This window comes from Gallinula chloropus (genome assembly GCF_964237585.1).
Source record: "Gallinula chloropus genome assembly, chromosome: 2".
NCBI classification, from domain to species: domain Eukaryota; kingdom Metazoa; phylum Chordata; class Aves; order Gruiformes; family Rallidae; genus Gallinula; species Gallinula chloropus.
Genome location: NC_140086.1, coordinates 107,350,136 through 107,371,546, shown reverse-complemented (window position 1 = coordinate 107,371,546; position 21,411 = coordinate 107,350,136). Strand labels below are relative to the sequence as shown.

At 43.0% G+C, this 21,411-nt stretch overlaps 1 protein-coding gene across 2 annotated transcripts in view; it reads right to left on the bottom strand.

Annotated features, from left to right (window-relative positions):
• Positions 1-21,411, bottom strand: part of GLI3 (GLI family zinc finger 3) — a gene marked incomplete at both ends in the record, with an annotated part of 199,930 nt that overhangs the window by 126,403 nt on the left and 52,116 nt on the right. For both annotated transcript variants that reach the window (XM_084279716.1, XM_084279717.1), the window contains one exon: positions 17,583-17,825. In XM_084279716.1, the coding sequence (XP_084135842.1) occupies positions 17,583-17,825 (243 nt within the window). The remainder of the gene's footprint in view (positions 1-17,582; positions 17,826-21,411) is intronic.

The window sequence follows — 21,411 nt, the reverse complement described above, 5'->3', positions numbered from 1 at the left end:
TAAGTGTGGGGGAAAAAAAAGGGGGCCCATCATGTAAAAAGCTAGGTGTAAGTAGACCTGCCCAGTCTGAGAATTGCTCCTCTGAGACCTGCTGCATTCAGTGCTCACATGACAACACCTGCACTTTCATTATGAAGTGATATTAATCACATGCATTACGGCACAGTCTATTTTCACCTTGGTTACTAGCAAAATATAGGCAAAGAAAATATCCAAATTCAAGACTATAAGCTAGGGCCATGATTTTCAGAAATCAGAACTCTAAAGTTAGGCTTTCAGATTGGGATCTTCAAAAATATTCACTTTACTAGGCATTTTGAGTTTAAGACCTGGAAAAATTAGAGAAAACAGTCTTCATTTTCAAATTAGCAAGCACCCGAGAGCTTACAAGAACCTTCTCTCTGCTCAGCACTTCTGAAAGACCAGCTATTTATTTGCAGTGCAGCATCAAGCTGCAGCTTGACTCCACATGGTTCCTGAAGCAGCGTTTACATCTTAAACAGTAATTAACTATCAAATTACTGACCCAGTGTCATTCCATAAGCAGCTTCACCTGAAACATTCACAGCAAATAAAAAACACGTTGAAAGAGTATATGTAAAACAAAGGGTTAAAAAAATTTACCCAAATTGAAAACCAGGCCAGGAATAGAGATTTGAATCCACTTTGAAAGTCTTTTGTGTTAATTGTTATGGCATGGGCTTAGCACATTCGACCAAGATTTCTATTTGTGGCTTTGCCACAAACTTCCTTGGAAATCTCCAACAAATCTCAACCTCTTTGCCTGTCAGCTTCTACAAATGGGACATGGGTCTGTGCATACTTCTTTGGGAGAAAAATAGCTCTTCATGCAGAACACAACATAGGCCCTCTCTTAATCAACCCCTGGGGTTTTTGCTGCTTTTTTTTTTTGAAAAAATAACGCGGGTCAATGACAAAAACATTCTCCACTACTAGTCCACTACTTCATGAGGAATCATGTTTACCATGTTTAGTATCTTAGAAGACTGCTTTTCTTGAGCAAATGGAAACACTTACTTTCCTGTTCCCCAAAAAACATTACACCTTGTAAAAAAATGAGTATGTACCAAGACACAACAAACCACACAACCGACCACAACATGAAAAAAGGGATCACTTCCAATTGAGCTATTTTGAGTACTTTTGAGTACTTTTGAGTACTTTTGAGTACAATTGAGCTATATTTGAGAGTACTTCATCTGTGTCCTTGGTTTTAGAAGACTGAGAGATTCAATCCTGAACATCCTTGCAAGATTTCAGCTGTTTTGGGTGGGGAGGGGAGGGGTTTCATCCCTGAACAAGTCCAAAATCAGTTTGTGTGCTGCATGGGATGAGACCCTCGGCTTTGCTAAATAAGCTCGGCGAGCCAAGCCAAGGCCAAACCCCACTGTTTCATACCCAAACCAAGCTCAACTCTTTTGCCTCCTTACATCCAAGACCTGCATCCTCTTCCATTTTGATTCTGCTCCGCTGCCTAGTATTCAGGTCCTCACTGGATCTTCCAGGCTACACCTATACTGCCTTCCCCAAGATGGAACTTTGCAGTACACGCAAGCTCAGGCCAGGTTCTAACAGGACAGACTGCACAGACATAACCCAAGTCAGTAGGATCAAGCATGGATGAACCCAAGTCTGGAAGTTTGTGTGAAAGCACAAGCATTCACAGAAAATGAGAATGACTTCTGAATGATCCTGATGGGAAGAGAAGACCAAAGAAAAAGTTGTGCACAAGGAGACACTGAACGGCTCTGAAGAAAGACAATTTGGAAATACATCCAGCTTTTTTTTTTCCCTAGTCAAACTCTTAGTATAGATTCAAATCATATTGACAACGTGTTTAACACAGTTGGCAACTAAAATTCACAGAAACAAATTAAGGTGAATACCCACAGTTCTCACAGATCACATTGCATTTAATAGACTTTTTGAGGATATACTTTTCTTGCAGGGCTGATACCTACAATTGCTACAACCACTTCTGAAATACATTTATACATACTAACAGCAGCATTCAGTGGCTGCATGGCATGTAGGTATGTAAACACAATACACATACACACTTCAGTTCTATTGCTTTTTGTTTGTTTGTTTTCGGATTGCTAAGTATTTCCTAAATGCACTACAGACTGTCTGGTATACCCACCAGACTTTGAACAACTACTCCATTCCACACTTGTTTGCCTGAGATCAGTTTTGATTACAATTTTTGTTCCTGACCAGTAAAAAAGATAAGATTTTGATGCTACTAATACAAAATACTGAATTTACTACTACAGAGATATTTTACACTGAGAGGTATAAAGCTGCAAACAAGTTTTTAATCTATGTAGTAGAAACATATATGCACACACATCTATATATTTATACACATATGTAGAGAAGTTTGAGTAGCACCTGTTGTAGTAGATCTATATAAAGAGCTACAAGACCCTATTTTTAGCCAATTACATCTAACTTTCTGGAAACTTCTTTTTCAGGAGTATGTTTTCCATGCTCATTTTTCTATTGAGCAAAATCAAGTACCATAGTTTTGGTTTATATCACAGTGGGAAAAACCCCCAAAAAACAAACAAGTTTTCATTTTCATATATTGTTTTCTTCTCACAATGAAAGAATGGCTGAACTTTACGTTTTGAACTCCCAGGATGGCTGAACCCTGCTGATTACTAGGTGCTTTTGTTATTTAGAAAACACCGATACTAATATTAGTAAATGTTACCATGGTATATGTACAAACAGCGCAAGAGCTGGCCATTTTACTTCCCTGTCTCCAGAAGACATTATTTCTCAGACCCTAGGTGAAGACAAGCCACAAGCCACTGGACCACAGTATCACATTCCCATCAAGTTGTCCTAAATCAGCAGCCCCCCTCTGTCACATCCCAGCCTCTTAGCTTTTAGAACAAAAAAAAAAAAAGGAAAGGAGCCAGGGCTGTGCGTAGAAGGGGTCACAGTATGACAGTATTTTCCCACCTGAAACAAAGTCAACAACCATGTGCAGCACCATGAACCACTGTTCAACTGCGGTGTTGACTTTTGGTTTGAAAAGATGCTTCATAATGGCACCTCACATTGAAATTACACTAACAGCCATTAGACTCCATTAAATACTTAGCACTGGCAATTTTCATGCATTTGGCATCAGGTGGGAAAAAAACCCCAAATAATCTCACATTCCCTGTGTTTTATGAAGTCAGAAACGTAACAGCAACCTTCAGAATTGTTCTGTAGAAGTCTAACCTGCCAACAACTAGTTAGAACACGAAATTAAAGGGGACATAAATTTAACTTCACATTATTCAAAGTATTTATATCTTAGAGACAGTAAGCATAGATTATTCTATTTATATACATATTCAATAAAAGCATCAAGGCTATGGCTATAGCACGTGATTTCGTTTGTGAATGTAGATCAGACAGGTGTGTCTGCGTCTATAAAGTTGGGCTGCCAAGAATTTGGCTGCATTGCTTCCAGAAGACAAGTCTTTTTGAAGGGATCTACAGCACCTCACATCATGACATATTTTATTACCTTTATTTTAGTTAATCTTTTTTTTCCCCTTGGTTTCTGCTTCTCCCATCCTCCCACCCTCCCAGAATTAGCTATTAGGGAAAAAATTCGTATGGGCAGAATTTAACGATCTTTGCAAATACAGTAAAAATTAAATACATTAGTCTTAAATAATGTACAGTTTGGAAATGTAAGGGTGTTTGAAGGTCACAGGCATATTTATGGTCATAATGGCACCATACAGTTTTATATAGCCAGCATTAGCTATAGGGTTTCCTATAATACTTTTATATAAAGAAAACTAACGTGCCCTACATGCATTACGAGCACTTTGCAACATACCACATAACTTCCAAACAGAACATGCCAGAAACAACCCAGAAGGCTTGTGAAGGCACTCTTTTACTTGCTTTTTCTTTATAAAGTAAAATCACTCCATAACTAATCACCAGGTACTCTGTATGCAACAACACACAACTCGTTACTTTATCCCAAAAGGATTCCATTGCTGAGTCTTCTAGGCAGATTTATATATTTTTAAAATAAAATACACTATCACCTTTCATAATAATTTGAATTAGTGACATCAGGCTGCTTAATCTGGGTTCAAAAGATCTAAACTTAAGGACTTCTACTGCAAGATAAAGTCCCTGGAGCTTTTTCTTACCCTCAGAGCACAAAGTTTACTTTTAGGTGTCAGGGTCACTGATACCGTTTTCACGTATCCAACATGAACCCTTGTCTTACTTGTACCTCAATCACATCTTAAAGTTATAGTATCAAAATTACTTTGATACACTTTGAGTTAGTCAAATAATGAATGAGACTGGAGAAAAAAGTAAATCCGGCTCAGAGTAATGTTCCTTTCTGCAGATGAAGGCTGCCTGCCTTCACTAGAGATCTGCATTTCAGAGATGGAAAAGAGTTACACAGGAACAGCACCAGTAACAGCGTATGTCAAGCAGCTGGAATGCACTGGCTGCCCCTTGCATCACCAAACCCCGGGTATGATTCCCGCATCCATCACTGTTACACTCTGCCTGCAGCTAGTTCAGGGAGAGCAGGCTTTGCCCCTTGAAGAAAAAGGTAAGTGTTTTTCATAAACAAACCCTTCTAAGTGCAGATGCATCTTTTTAAAATAAATTAATTCTGAGAATTTACAATATCCCCATGTCCTGAACCCTCTTCCCTGAGCAGAACAACATGAAGGCAAAATCCACTGGTGCAGGCACAGGAATCAACCAGCAACGGGATGATTTCTGATTCTGAAGCCAAACATCATCACTCCCCTCCTCCAGAAAGGAGAAAGCGGGGTGGGTGCAAGAGAAGAAAAGGAAAAGGAAGGCTGCCAAACCCCAGCAGGCTAAGTAGAGTAACCGGAAGCTTACAATTTACTGCTAATGGTTCAGTGTCTGCAAAGGACTGCTCAAGCTGTGCTCGACAAAAACTCGGTAATAGCCAAAGAGGGAAGCAAAAAAAAAGGGGAGATGTTTGGTTTTACTTTCTGTCAAATACTGTTAAATATGAGCCACTTAAAAAAAAAAAAAAGAAAAAGAAAAAAAAAAAACAGAATGAAAGAATGCAATAATGCTTTGTACAGGTGGTACTGAGGTCCCTGGCTGGGCCTTCAGACAAAACCATTCCCATGTAAACCTTAAAGAGGATTAATCCTCAAGGACCACTGTAATGAGACCTTAAAAGGCTGAACAACAGCAGCCTATCACGGAGGGAAGCAGTAGCCTGCTCCCAGAAGTCTTCTCTAGCAGAGTTACATCAAAGCAAACTGGGACCAGATAGCAGGATTCTGCAAGAATCCCTTATCTCGGCGCTAGCGGATGCTTCTCCTCTGATTGTCTTGAACTGCCACCTGTCCCAGGCATCTTTGAAGGCAACGCTAAGCCTGTGATGGATCTGACCTCCTTGAGCTGAGATTCTTTTATGTCTTTCTTCATTTTCTGCTCTGTTACATTCTTTCCCTGCAACGCACACTACATGAAACAAAAGGAGTTCTTACTCCTTGACTTACTGTCCCCAGCTATTTGAAAGCAAAAAAACAATGTTAAGGATTATACTCCACCCGCAATATGGAGCTGTCCTCAGGAGACAAGCCTCTTATTTTTGAGAGTTATAACTAGATGGCTTTTACACGAAGGGACTTTACAATGAGGTTCAACATTGCTGGGAGCCAAGATATGAAAGCTGCATATCAGAGATAGCTTAAAAAACAAAAAGGTTCATAATACAGAAGTATATGAAAAATCACATTACAAAAATAAGCAGGAAAATAACCAGGAAGCAACAAGCCTCAGAGAAAACACCAAATTACTGTAGTGTATGCATGCATCCCATACTGCACACAAATATCCTGTAATACCACTGTCCAGCATACTGTAACAGTGCTGAATCCATCCTAGATTAAAACAAAAAGAGCTGGCCATTTCGGATAAAATAGCAGCTCTGCTACCTGAGACACATAAAGTATACACACGGCCCATGCACAGGCATGTGGCTTTACCACGAATGTCACACATCAGGGTTTCAGTTTGTAAACTGAGTGATATGCCAGCAACCGTGCTCCCTCCGTCCTGGCGACACATACTTCCAGCAGGCATCAGCCAGGGTTACACAGAGAGGGGTGCAGGGCATTGTCATCACATTTTATTCTGACAGCTACAAACTGCAACATACAAGCCACTGGGGTCCTAAGAATGCTGGTCTGAGGAGGAGCACTGCCGCAGCTTCCACCTCTGGCTTCCCACTATGGCACTCAATCAGTTCTAGACCAGCTTTTAAGTCCTTTTCTTCTAAGCACATGGCACGGGCAGAAGAAAGAAGCAAAGTACAGCTAGGCTGAAAAGGATGTTGCCTGCCAGCAGCAATTCTTACTTCCCTGTACTGAAGGAATAAAAGAGCGTCATTAGTTGCAGTTAGATGGGGCTCGTGGAAGTATTGCGCAGCAGGATGGAAGCAGGAAAGAGAAAGCACCTTCTGGTTTTGAAGCTTCCTGGGAAATCACAGCTGGGAGAATTCGGCCAACTGCATAAATGGCAAGGTTCTGCATCAAACAGCTAAGCTGGACATTCGATCGTTCATCATGACACACAGGTAAGCAAAAGACTGCAGCAAACAAGGAGGAGATATATTGTTAATTAAAAGAGACATTACATGGAAAACACTGAGCAGACCACAGCATTTTCTGGAGTCAAGACCTGCTGGCAGATGTTGCCACATTAACTTGGCCTAGTGGCATACTGCACTGTGTGCTCAGAAAGGAATGCAAAGGTGAAGACCACTTCTTCCCATCTGTATTGCAATTTCCACAATGGGGCATCAGGACCACAGAGCAATGTCAGGCCAGCACCAGCCTCACTAAGAAAATGCAAGTCCCTTCTCAACAGCCAGCTAGCACACACCATTTCAGATGACTGCCTGCCTTGGAGAGTTGCGTCAGTACCTTGTGTAGTCATAACACGCAGTACCCATGCCTACATCATTTCTTAAAGGCAGCTCAGAGGGCTACCACCTTACACTAAAGCACATCAACCTTGCACTCTGCCAGGGTGTAAGCACGGCCTCTGCAGCAGCTGGACTACAGCCCTCTGGTCGAGCAGGACCCTGCATGCCCAGACAAGCCCCAGGCAATGGCACATCATGGGCAATGCTCCCACAAGCTGCCTACCAAATAATCCCAGAGAGAGAGGCTGGTCAGGATGGAGGGGCACAGCATACTTTAACCTCCCTGTACAGACCACCTTTTCAGAGCAGTATGCACACAAAACACACATCTGTGGGTGGTATCACTACAGCAGCCCATGTGTTTAGCCTGCCTTTGTGGTTTGCAATGCACAGAGGATGAAAAGCACTACTAAGCGTAGTAAGTGTATTACATCTGTGATGTACACAATAACTAACTACCATCTTTGAAGAGATGTGCCACTGTCCCACAAGAACCCAGAAGCACTGTCACAGGCCAGCATTTTGAGTTTCATTCAGGTTTTGTCATTTTTTCCATGGTAGCAGACAAAGTCAGATCAGGCCTGTGGTCTTTATTTCTAAGGGGTTTCTTCCAGTTAGCTTTATGTACCTATAAGCTTGGTTATATTTTCTGTCCTCAGGTTGCCAGATCAAGAAAAGCTGAAAACCTGTAAAAGTGAAAATAAGCGTGAGACCATGGTCACTGCCCAGAGTAAGGGCATGTGTGAGCAGGCCATACATCAGCCTTTCCAAACCAAACATCTCAAGTACTGGCCAGCTCAATGATTAGCCAGTGATATGAGTACTGCTCCTCTTCTCCCTTCTACTTAAAAGAAGAAAAAAATTCCACTCCTATCATAGCAGCAACTAGTGTTTTTGACATCTGGCACCAATGTTATTGTTAAAAGCACTGGTGTTCACTCCAACTCAAATATCGTCCAGCATGAAACATGACTTTGCTGCCAATAGCTTCCTATCACCGTACCATGCTGGTTCATCCCGGCAAAGTGAGCAAACACTGTTTATACACAACGCAGGCCTCTATCCAACAAATTTTATTCATCCAAGGAACTCAATTTCTCTTAAACAATGACGTCTAACAGAATTCAAGACCAAAGCCAGAGGCTTTCGACAGTTGTATCTGTAGGTAGATTGGTAAAAAAAACACACAAATCAAGTGCGGTACCTTTTTACACTAAGGAGTGTGACATTCTTGAAAGAAATTTATTTCACATTCTACCTCATTAGTTATTTGCTTCAACACTTGGTACAGTGTTACACTCAGTGTTACCATAATCAACCATTTATTTCAAAGTATGTCATATGCCATTACTTTTGGCTTGTTACCATCAGCTACTTCAACAGGGGACTGTAGATAGAGGAATAACAATGTTCAGCTCTTCATTTGCTAAATGGTAACATGGATCCTTGGGAATTATGATTTTAAATTACAACTAACACGAGGAGCAGGTAAGATGAAAGGGTAGAATATAAAGCAACTGGGGATTATTATGGAGTTCATTGAAGCCAACGGCTGTTGATTCGCTGAACTCATTGGGTTCTGGATCAGTGCTGTTCGGCTGTTTGGGAAAAAATGATGGCTCAGGGCAGCACTGAAATGTGAAAGGGAAACCAGAATGAACCATGGGGGATCCACTCTGCCAGCTATTCAGTGTGATACAGGAAACAAGCATAATATAGATTAGAAAATAATTGCGTTATCTGGGGAGGTACCTGTGCTGAACTCCAAAAAACTCAGCATGACAAATTCTGAAAGACATTACAACACATTTTTTGGTTTTTGGGTTTTTTTTTTAAATTATTTTTATTCGTAAAAGGACGTATGAAGATGATTCACCGACCTGTACATACAAACACTCCCATGCACATACTGACTGTCTTGCTGCTGTGTATGGCCCACCACCACACACACCAGTGACCACGTGGCAATACAGCAGCTGCCAATACATCACTGTGTAGTACAGTAATGGTTCCCCACACTGCTGGTGGCTGCTGCTTCAGCTGCAAGCTGTACAATCACAGATGAATAAAGGTAACCAGCATAACTCTGACTGAAGGGGGAAGTGTTCCTGAAATGCTCTCCAAACTCAGATGTGACCCACAGAACAGGCTCAAGAGCCCCAGTTGTAAGTAATCTGAGCAGTGTTTTAATAAAGGTTAGAGAGTACTGTGTAAACTACCCAAGAGCCAGGCTAAGAGGAAGCTAATTGGGTTGCTAGGTGTGAATAAAAGGAAGCAGAGGCTATGGCTGAGAGGCTCTCCTCCCAAGTACTGAGCTCAATCAATAGGAATAAAGCTCTATCTGCCAGTGATCCTGAAAATGGTTCAGCAACCAAAGCATTTATACTGCCTTAAAAGCAAAAGCCTGTTCAACCCTGGACTCCAACAGAAGACCAAAGCCGGTGCTGAGACATGGGACAATCCTGAAATCGCACCTTGTTGACAGGAACCACACTGCCTTTCAAAACCTCCCAGGATGAGTCTGTGCCACAGGAGGAGTGGGCCTATGGTGCCCCCTCACTGCCATTACATCCATTGCCCAGGCTGAGGGACACAACACCCTCCCTCAGTGACCCCACATTTAGACTTCTCCCACGGCCCCAGGGGCAGCAGTGAAGAAACACAGTGCGCATCCAGATCTCAGCAACAGGCAGCCAGGACCCCACAAAATTAACAGAAGGGAACCACAGAAGAGAAGCACCCTGTAGACATTAACTACTCTGCAATCTAACTATTGATGCAGATTTCTTCACAAGAGCTGGACAATGGATAAAAAAAGAACTGAATTTAAATGTTTATTTTCTACATGAGGACACACTGATGTAAACACCCAGTTACAGCATTGATAAAGGTACAGCTGTCTAAACAGATACACAGTGCCATCTTAGACCCCTGAGGTATCTGAGGCATCCATAGAGTCCACAGATATGACACAGGAGGTACTGAAGACCAGTCTTTCCAGGGTGGCAGACACAGAGAAAAACTAGGATCCTCCCAGGCATGAGAGTAGTTCTGTTTAAGCAACCAAATTCCCTCTATCACACCAACCAGATGGAAGACCACCAATGCAAAAGAAGTATCTCCCTGGCAGTATAAAGCACAGTGGTTCGGTACACGACTTGTTGTGGTGGTTGAGCCCCAACCAGCAGCTGATCACCACACACCGCTCACTCACCCCCAAAGGAGAAACAGACAGAGCCTCCATGGGTTGGGATAAGGAGTTTACTGACAAAATCACTGTGAACATTGAACAATAACAGCCAATTACACTCACACCCAGTGATAACACAGAGTACCTTACTGACCCAACAATCACAGAGTGCTGTACAACACAAGGACAGACAGCTCAACCAACCAGATATCCCAGCTGTACTCAGACTGCCCCAGCAATATCCAGCCCCTACTCTTCCCCAACAAGCCCTTTTTATGGGGGAGTGATGTCAGGTGGTGTGGAAACAGCCCGGGCTAACTCAGCTCACCTGGGCTAACTCAGCTCACCTGTGCTGGCTGCTTTGGGAAGGTTGACTCTGGCCTGGCCAGAACCAGGACACTTGTATTCACCAGCTCAGGAGAATCTGCTTCAGTTCTCAGTGAAAATCATCACACGGTCCACACGCTCCCCACGCTTTGCCACAAAGACTTGAGTTTTTGCAGCCACAAAGCTCCTGACAGAAGCCAGTAACACACCTGACACCAAAAGCCACGCGAGGCCGAGCTGTGGCTAACACCTTTTTAAAATCTCTAAGCAGCCAAGTCGCAGAGGCTGTTTTTCAAACCGCATCCCCCTGGCCAGGAAATGCTTGTAGGGCAAAGCACTCAGAGCCAAATGACAGACAGCAACATCAGGCATTATGGGATGCTTCAAATGATGCTTATCTTCCTCTTGCCACTACTTTTCTACATACCCGTCACATTTGGCAAAGGCCTTGCACTACACAGCCTCACCAACAGCACAAAGATCACTCTGATAACTAATAAGAAAAGAAAACTAATGATCTTGCCTGCTGAAGTGGCGGCAGTGAGCACAATAGTTATTTGTTGGGCTTTGGGGTTTTGGGGAGTTTTGGTGGTTGTTACTGAATATTTTTCTTCAGAGAACACAGCAATGGGAAGTTCCATATCTCCCACGTGATAGTAGGTCTCTAAGAAAGAAGAGGAAACTGTATAAAAATTTACAACTCAGATTTTTTATGGCTTCTAAATATTTTGCCCCAACTTCCAGCTGCTGATGCTATGGAAGTTACCATTGTAGGGTAACTACAGTGTAAACCCACTACAGATCTTGTCACAAGGCTCTTAAAGACAGAAGTGTCCACGTATCAAGGGACACGGCAACTTTGAAGAAGCTTTTCATTCTCTCCTGATTTGGGGACAGCTGATCTGCCTTGAGGCTAAAGAGATGGATTACATTATTTCTTGGCTTCTTTTTTTTTTCCTCTCCAGAGTTCTTAACTATGATTCTATAGCTCTGAGCAACTTATTTTGTCTCCTTCCATGAAGGCAGCATACAACAAATACATACTGTAAAGCACCTAAAAAAGCTTTAGCTGACAAACCAAATCAGATCTGTGGAAGAGGTGTTTTTCCTTTGTCCTCTGTCTTTATCTTCCCTGTTCATTGGAAAAAACCCAAACAAAACCCCCAAAACTCACCATACAGCTTACATGCACTCGCTCAAACAGAAAAGGAGAGATAAACAGAACCCATCTGCTTCTCCAAGACTCCGTGTACCTGGTAGCACCTAGCAAGCAAATTCTCTTAGGTGTCACAGAGAATTTTTTTTTTTTTTTTTTTTTATGCAGTCCTCAGGACATTTTGAAAAAGTCCTACAGATTTACAGGGCCATAAGACATCTCAGATAGCCTATTCTAATTTTGAGAAAAAGGAATCACCTCCTTCCATATCACTGCCTACAGCTTCCAGTTGAAATTAGTACTACTCATAATGACAACAAAAATGTCAGTATTCAGAAATCTGAATTCACCTAAACTTAAAAAACAAAATAAAGAAAAAAAACCCTAAAAGATGACCTTTCAGCTTCTCAACCACATTACATGTCCAGGCCTTTCGGGTACTGCAGTTCTGCAGTCTGTCTCCTGCATCGGAGAGAAAGTCCAGTGGAAGAAAGGATGTCTCCACTTCCAACTGTAAATCTATGGGTGCGACTGTGACTTCCAAATGAGGGCATTACATAGGGGCAGCAACTCCAGGGCTGTCAAGAGAGAGCACGTATTCCACAAAAGGGCTCCAGAGAAAGGGGCAGGAGTATCTGTAGTGAGCAACACTTCCCAAACATGACCAGGGAGGTTTGGGAGGCATCTTGGAGAAGAATTTTCCATTTATAAGACACTGTTAAGAGGTTTGCAGCACCTTTCCAAAGTTCTTTCTGATGCTGAGCGTGATGGAGAGTTTTCTGTTTGAAGCTACTGAAAAATACTATCACAGTTTAGGATTTCATCACCAAAATGCTTCTGAAAACATGCTCATTTTCTTAAATACCAACACTTTATTTGCTCAGCTAACATTAATAATCTGGCGTTCCCTTTTCTACTAGAGGAGTGTTTTTTTCTGAGAGTTTTATTAAAAGCTTTAGATTTTAGTTTTCGCGACTAGTCCTCCTTGACAACATTTGGAAACCACCCCATAAATCACTGTCAGTGGAGAGCTTTGTTACTAGAACACTTAAGCCCCTCCCCTACAAAATGCTGAGGAAAGAGATGAAGAAGTAGGACCCAGATTTTCAGATGTCTTTAAGGGGCCAAACTCACTCTGAAAATGAAGGGCCTCTAAAGGTCTTTAAAGACCCCAGCCCTAAATCTCTACCCTTGTAGAGATTGTCCTCCCTGACACTCTCCTACCACTCTCCAACAAAGCTGAGGGCAAACTCTCTACACAAATGTGTCCTGGATTCCTGCCACCTGGTGACACTGGGAAGCTAGACATGAGCTAAGTGCCCACTTTGGGATTATCCAAGACCATCTTGGTTGTCCCTCCAGAGTCCTAAAATGTGCCAGGAAGATGACAAGGGAGGCCACTGGTTCCCTTCTCTACAAAGCAAATGGAAACCCCCTTCCATGAGCTTAACTACCAGTTGTGACCTGGATCGCTCTCACTGTCCACCACACATCGCTGGCCATCATGATTCAAGCCACATTGCCATGAAAAGTCATTGCTTTCCAATTATTGCATCTTAAGGCAGTGTTTCCAGTTACTGGTTTGCATTTGCAGAAACAGAACCTAATTTCCTTCCCCCCTGCCTTTTTCCTTTCCTGTGGGGAGATGAAGGAAGGGAAACTCCTGTCAATAGAAATTAAAACGCAGTAAATGAACAAGTGCACCTAGTGAACCAGATCTGTATTTTCCTTGCTGTGGTCTTTTGTTCATGTTCCAAATTGATTTTGAGATGACACTAACACTGGGTAATCTAACCTGGACAGTTCTGTGGGGCCCAATCCTTACAAAGCAGAAGTCCAGGCACAGCCAGTGGGAACCAAGGGCAATCAATACCTTTGGAGGGTTAATCCCATGAAGTGTGCAATAAGCAGTTCCCACTTCCCCAGATAGATAAAAAAGCTTTTAAACCACCAGAATAAATTCCCAGTAAGGAGGGGAGAAAGAAAAAAAAAAAAGAAGGAGTGAAGGAGTGAGTTCCTGCTTTCAGCTACGTTCAGTGCAACCTCTTTTGAGATGAAGGGATGTACCAGAAAGAGAATCCTGCCAGGGCCATTCCCGTGTACACGAATTTCTAGATCAGCGCCAACTGAATTGTCACTGCATTTTACTTAAGATAGTTCTTCAGGCTTTACTAATTAGGTACTAACAATTCTTTCAAATGAGCTGTGAAACTCAGGGAAGAATACCAGCAGTATGTTTTAAATCAAAGTGTTTACATCAGGAATGATTCATTTTTTCCATGAGGAATGACTTGTGAGACAGGCAGTCTTAGCACTGCCATAAATCTGCGTGGGAATTAAAATTGGGAAAAGAATAACAAAGGGAAGTTGCTATCCCCACCTTCCCTGCCTCAGCCCCACCTCTACAGAGAGAATTTACATGAACAACGGGCTCCCACTAACCACTGCAATCGGTGTTTGAGAAACACAGGGGTTTAAATCCATTAAAAATCATTAAGCCCAGTAACCCTGCTCTCCTCTGTAAAGAAAAGGTGCAACACATGAAAGGAGGCTCCATCATTTCTGTCACCTGCCCTAAAGCTTTTAAAAAGAAAAAAGTTTTTTCAAAGCTTAAATAAGAACACCCCCCTCCCCCCCAAAAAAAACCCAACACTTTGTGAGCAGTGTTTAAACAGCACTTAAGAAATCCCTAATCAAAAATGAAAGGCAGAAAACAAAATTTTCTGGTTTAGGCCTGTATGCTTTCCCTTTTATCTCTTGGAGGACGGAGAGCTGAGAGCTGAGCACGAGGCTGCTCTCTCTGTTCTCAGCTGCTAAACGGTTGAGGGGCTCTCTGGCCTCGCAGAAGGGCCGCCAGCTTCATAGCATGCTTCATCTCAGCTGCCTGAAAAGCTGGTCCACTTGAAACACCACTGTTATCCCCCACCCGCGCTCCGCAGGAGAGCAAACTCCCCCTCAATGAGGCATTTATTCCACGTATATGGGAACTATTATTTCCAACATTTACAACATCAGTCATTTTAATTAGGAAAAAATTATTACAACAACAAAAAAACCCCAAACCTGCAATGCACACACACAGAGAGACACGCATATTTGCATGTAGAAATGCAAAGCATTCAAGTTGTTTCTAATAACTGCAGCTCCTGGAGGGGACATGCATTCCACACACAATTGACTTAAATGCTCTTTTTCTTTTCTTGCCATAAAAATATACAGATGTCCTTCTTCAAAAAAATTATTTTCCCTTTTCCTGTGTTACAGGAAGCCTGCCCACACTTTTAAATACAAAGTGGGTATAAATAGAAGCACAAATTAGGCATCTTGAAAAGTCTGTATTTTCCAACCACAGGGAAACTAAGGAATTACTGTGAGTGTTCACATATCCAGCTATGTTGAATTAAAACAGCATTTTCTATCCATATGCCCAGCAAAACTGGCGAGAAACCAAGGGAGGGAATGATAGCCTTGCTGGTTCTTCACTTGTTGCTACAGTGGGACTGGGGTTTGTTTACATTATTCAGCCTTCTTAGTATGGACCACTATAAGCGTCAGCCCGAATACAGTCACCTCTTTGATGAAAGCATGTCTTACATATATAAATGATACAACTACTATGAAAATTTCAGTAAGCCTGTCTGCTTTCCCATAAATCCAACTAGACATTTGTCTCTTTAGTTGTCCTTCTGCATCACATCTATTAAAGGTAAATAAAAGCATGATGTCTTTTTATATGACATTAATAGCTTGAGGGATTTTATAAATCAGTGAGTACAAATGTATGACTTGCTACAGCAGCGGTGAGGCAGGTCTGCCCATCTGATGTTTCCTGACTTAAGACTCCTGCTTCAAGATCTTGTTGCTCATTTAAAATTAACTCATCTCCTGTTTCTCTGCTGTTACATACTGGATAACTTCCGCTGTTCTCTCAACTTCTGACATCAACGTTTCTCTAGTAGCCCTAACTAGATGGCTAGCATTACTATTCACAACACAGACACAGGAGCTTTGTTAATTCTTGAGAACTCTCATCAAAAGGCAAACTCAACAAAATAAGCCCCCCACCACCAAAAACCTAAATGCAAACCAGTCAGACTCATTCTCACTGGCCAGCCCTTTTTCTTCAGTAGCATCAATAACACATCAAACTAGATTTAAGGGATGAGCCGGCTGGCAGCTGGTCAGATGGCCAAAACAGCAATCACCACCACTGAGTTGAGCATAATATTAGTTGTTTATTTGGACAGGGGTTTGTACTTGTTGCACATTTCATCTCTCCCCAGCTGTACTGCCTACAAGCAGAGAAACTCTTTTGCTTCCCCAATAAGATGTATTTATTGTTTAAGTGAGATTTGGGGGTGGCATTAACAAACCATAAGCTGCGAATGGTGTCTCCAACCCCCGAGCGTGAGTTTCTAGGTGCTGCTGCTTGTGAGCGGTCGTTTGACCGCCTCTCTGGCAGATGGGTCTGCGGATGGTGTGCTGCAGCACATCCTCCTCAGCAGAAAGATGAGTAACTCCCCCAGAGGGTTTGAGCGGGGCTCTGCGAGACCGGAGGAGGAGGAGGGTGTACAGAAACCTCCTGCCTAGACTAGAAGAAAGCCCAAAAGCTTAACTGCAAACTTTCCCCTAAATACTGGTCTAAACTATAAAGACAACAAGTGTTCGCTTTCTCATAACAACACCATCCTTATTAACAATCAGGCTCCTTTTTTTTTCTTTCTTTCTTTAAAAGGAGGTTGGTGAGACTTAAGGTTGTGCGAGACATACTTTGATCTGCACCCTGATGAGTGAACATTCCCCTTTGCTGCTAGCCCAACTAATGAAGGGATAAAATTAGCTTTTATCCCTGGCACTTTCTTTAGCAAAAAAACATGCACTAATCAGCTGTCCTCACTAATCAGTCGTCTGGCTAATGACCTTTTGCCTTAAAACACTAAAATTTCTGAATGATGTGGAGGAAAAAAAAACCCACAACCCAACGCAGACTGGCCCCTCTTTGTGGGTCTTAAGCCTATCATCTGGAACTGGAGACTGGAAGGTTAAATGGCAAATCTGTATGCTGACTGGGTGATAAATCTATAATCAAAAGGCACAAGCCTTGACACCTCAAGATGTACTTCATTACTACACAACTAAATGATTTTTTTCTCCCTCTTTTTTTTTGTAAACTAGAAGCAGATGAAAAAAAAAATTGCTTAACTCCCTCATATTTTGCCTGTGGAGAAATCCATTCCACATCTGTGTTCAAGTGTCAGTTAATTTCTTACTTTTTTATTAATGCCTGAGCAGGAATTCAGAAGTTGAAACCATTTGCCTTTTTTTCCTCCCTCTACAACTTCAGGGAACTTTAGCTGGGGAAGAAAATTGCAAAACCACTCCATCAGCCCGCATGCTCAAACACACATATGAATCCCTAAAAAACCCTCCAAAACAAACCAAAAATCCCCAAAACACAGCAATAAACCTTTCAGTCCTCACGCACCCTCACTCCCCCCCCTCCCAAATCTGCATTGTACAAGGCACGGTCCTTCCTCTTCTTAATACCATAGTTTGACATTGTTTTAAAAAAGGGATTTCAAGGCCTGTTTGATTTTTTTCTCCTGTGCCTTCTTTAATGAGGCTTTTTCTCTTCATGCGTTAAGGAGGTGGAGCAAATGCAAGCCTGGATGGCTGAGGAGGATTAGCAACAGATGAGATGTCCTGTGGAAGTTGCTTTGCAGAGGCCTGTGCTAATTTCAGGCTGCAATGCAACTGCATCCGTAGTTTTTAACTTCAGAAAAAAAAGATCTATTTATCTTAACCCTCCCCCAGACAAAGCAGTTCTCCCTGGGGACGCTGCGAGGCAACAGATAAAACTACGTTAAATTTGACAACCTTCCAACTTTGCATCCCCAAACGAACCGGTGATTGATACTCACGGTAATGAGGGTCCATGTAACCATTTCGGGGGTCCATGGTAAAGAGCGTCCCACGGTAAGGTACAGAAGGTTCGGGAAGGTGTGATATAGATCCATGGATCTCCTTCTTGATTAATGAGGCCCTTTCCTCGCTCGACGTGGAAGGCTCTTCACTGATCTTGCCGAGGCCTTGCCCACCCTGCGGCTGCATTGTGATCGCGTTCCTTCTCTCTCTGTGATAGGTCTGCCCAGGACTTTCATCCTCTGCAAAAAAACGTGGGAGAAGAAAGGGAGAAGGGAAGGAGAAAGACAGACACACACTTTTTAGACCATTTATAGCAAATACAATAATGAAAAGTTCTCCCCCCCACTCCCCTGCTCTCACACACCCCCCTCCTCACTAGCCCCTCCTCATGGTGTAAGTTTGTGACAGTCGGTGCATGTGTGGCTATGAGAGATGGCCCAGGGAAGCCTGCCCGTTCAGAGCGGGTGGCTGCTGAGCAGTAGATCATCGTCACCCATGCGCTGACGCTCCTACCAGCGGGGCTATCAATCGTGAGGGAACAGACACAGGCTTGCTGTTTTCTTGCCTCTGGGACAAGGAGACTGGGAGTTTGGGCTGCCTGACAGGGAGGCAAAAAACAATTTGTCACAAAGAGGAGATGATGAACCCTGCCGGCTGGGCCTAAATCAAACCTAGCCACCCACTGCTGTTTTGCAGCATGGCTCCAGTCCCTGGGGGTTTGCTTGTGTGGGAGGCCAGAGCCTTGCACAAAGGTTGTAAGGTGGGCAACAGTAAAATGAGTAAAACTGCCCCGAGATACAGCACCAAGAGCATCCGGCAGGTGCCAAGTGAGGCCACCTGCTCCAGCAGTGTCACCACAAAGACGCATGAGGAGGGCAGTGGACCGTGCTCCCCGCTCTTTTTTCCCCATGTCCATCCATACAAACCCACAAATTCATACTGACCAAAGTGGGGGAAGGGAGGGTGCAGGGGAATAAAATAAAAAATAGGAGGATCAAACCCAAACCATAGTCAGGAGTAAACCCCTAGGCCTGTGGACCAGCCAATCCTCTGCTCCCACATGAATTTTAATCCCTGGGGAGCATGTGGACCCTTCAAAAACCAGACCAAGGGGTTCTGTTCTTCAAAAGCCAGATGCACATTCCCAGGTACATTTCACACATGCCATGTGGTGGAGGAGTTCTGTTAGCTACACAAGTCTCTACTGTAAATGCTCTCCTAAAGTTGCATTATTGCTTTAAAATACTGAGTTTTCTATAAACAAGCACAACTGCCAGCTGTAATCCTGGCCCATTCCCACGCTCCAGGTACAGCCCTGTTCAATCAACCACTCCGCACATACAGGCATACAGCCACACATCTTGAAGAAGTACTGATAAATATGTTTAGCTTCAAAAGTTGCTCAGTGGGTCTGTAAGTGCACGAGGGAACTTTGTATTATTAAACACCAGGCACAAAAAAAGGTAACTAGAAAGGAAATGAAAACACCCCTAGGAAATAAAACTAAGGTACGCTTAACTCTACAACCCACATGCAAGGAAGGATCATTGATGACAGTGCCAAGACCGCACTTCAGTTGTCAGAGATTTGGGGCCAGGGCTGCACTTTTACTTGTACCTTGCCCTGGTCGACTTGTTCACACAGCAAAATCACCGGTGAGCAATTCACCGGGATACTGCTTTCACCAAGCCTGACACGAGCGTAACTCAACCTATTCGCCTTCATATGAATTAGATGAGAAACAGACTCCACACACAGAAAGCCAGAGCCCAATTCTGGCCAGTATATCCATAAAACAGCTACACCACTGCTTTGAATGCGGTGCTCGCTGGGCTTCTTCCTGCCCCCTCCCCTCCCAAGTAGCAAGAAGAAGAAAACCCAGCAGCATAACCTATTGAGAGCTTAATTATTTTTTCTATCTCCAAGCATTACAGCAACCAGGGTCTGCTGACTTATCAGCATCTTCCAGGGGACTGAATTCTTTTTACAGCCAGCAGTAATTCTCCATACAGAGCATTTCCAGGGTTGGGTCTGAGAAGAAAGAGTTAATGGAAACGGACAACAACGCCGCAGAGTTTAAACCCTTTGCCCTTTTCTACTTTTATTAATATGCACAGGCACCGGTCCCTGCTCTGGATTAGCAAGGTTTAAGGTTTCAACGTTTTACACTGGAGCTGGTTTTAGTTAGAGAACTGCAAAAGGGAGTCTAAAACTTTAAAACTTATATGAGGTTTTCAGAAAGCTGCTCGTATAACTAAAAAATAAAAAAATAAATCACCCCAAAGTCATATTTTCCATCAGGTTTCTCTCTATCTGGAGTCTTTTATGTAAAACTTCAACCCAGAGTGAACTTTCACTGATGAGATGTAAACTCTTGTAAAAATAGGGGATTACACTCCATTTGAAATCCTGAGAGACCCTTAAGCAGAGCATACTAACCTGTGCTACCACAGCACGGAAAGAAGCAAGCTGGAGTGATTTGTGGGGCTGTATAATCAATCCAAGGATCAGATAGGATTTCAGTTCTTTTACTCTTCCATATAAAGATAATATTTGTTAAAACTGCCATCCTGGGATACAACAAGAAGCTGACGTCTGTCTGCAGGCTCCACTTTCATTCTTTCCTTCTCAAAACATGCATGTGTCATGAATCAAGGTACTAGCAACTGCTATGGAACAAGCCGATTTTCCAAATTGCTGAATGAAATTCAAAACCTAGTTTCAGTAACTTTGAAACTAAAAGAAAAATGTGTTTTGTTTTAATAAGCTTTCCTTTTTTCTCTTTTTTTTTTTCCTTTCTTGTATTTGGTTCCTCAAGTTAAAAAGAAACCAAAAGCACAGCATTTTTCCCTCTGCATCAAACTGTCTCTCTTCCCATTATGGAATTACTGCCCTGTGCTGGTAGAAGCCAAACATTTCTGTATGCTGTTTGCCATTTAAAAAATCCCCTAGAAGTTTTTTGTTGTTTTTTTTTTTTTTAAAGTAAGCACGACAGCATTTTTGCAATAATAAGGAATATTCAACGGCCAAACATTCTTGCTAAGCATTTCCTTCATGCTCCGCACCACTGTGGGCTGCTTTTGATGGTGGGGAGAGAGGGGGGAGTGGGGGGGTGGTAGGCAGACGAGAACCTTCACAAGACCCCGCGCTCCAGGACACAAGCAGGCGAGCGTTTTGCAAGGAGCTCCCCAGGCACGGAGCAGGGAAACTCCTCTTGCAGTAAGTAACACCGCTGCCGAGCCTCTCGACGGCAGGCGAGCCACTCCAGCGCGCCAGAAGGCGAAAGCTGTCTAATATTGTTCTGTTTCAGCTGAACCAGTCAATAAAGTTTTAAGAGTAAGCGCGGGCAAGCCGCGCCAGGCCAAATTATTGACAGAAACGTACTGTCCACCATGGCAACAAGCAGGGCTCTACAGCAAAAACTGTAAGCAAACAGCCCACTTCTCCAGCAGCATCTGCCAAAGGGGTTTTACAGCCAAATACACGACGACTGTTACTGCTCTGCTCACGTTTTAGAAGTGGCCGGCTTCTGGGTCAAAAGAAACATCCGATTCCCTCTTGCAGAGAGACTGATTCTAAAGCTGAAAGGACTGATTCTCCCTCAGCTCCACCTGCTTCCCACTGGTGGGACACCACTGACTCCGGCACAGTTCATCTGGCTTTTTGCAGGCATAAGAGGCGTTAAATAAGAAAAGGAAAGAAAGAAATTAAAATAAAAAAGGAAGAGTAATCTGGCCCCAAAAGCAATCTGCATAAGCTTCTCTTTCTTCATGTATGCCCTGCTCTGCCTGAACAAGCCAGCAGCCAGAGACACATGTGTGAGCG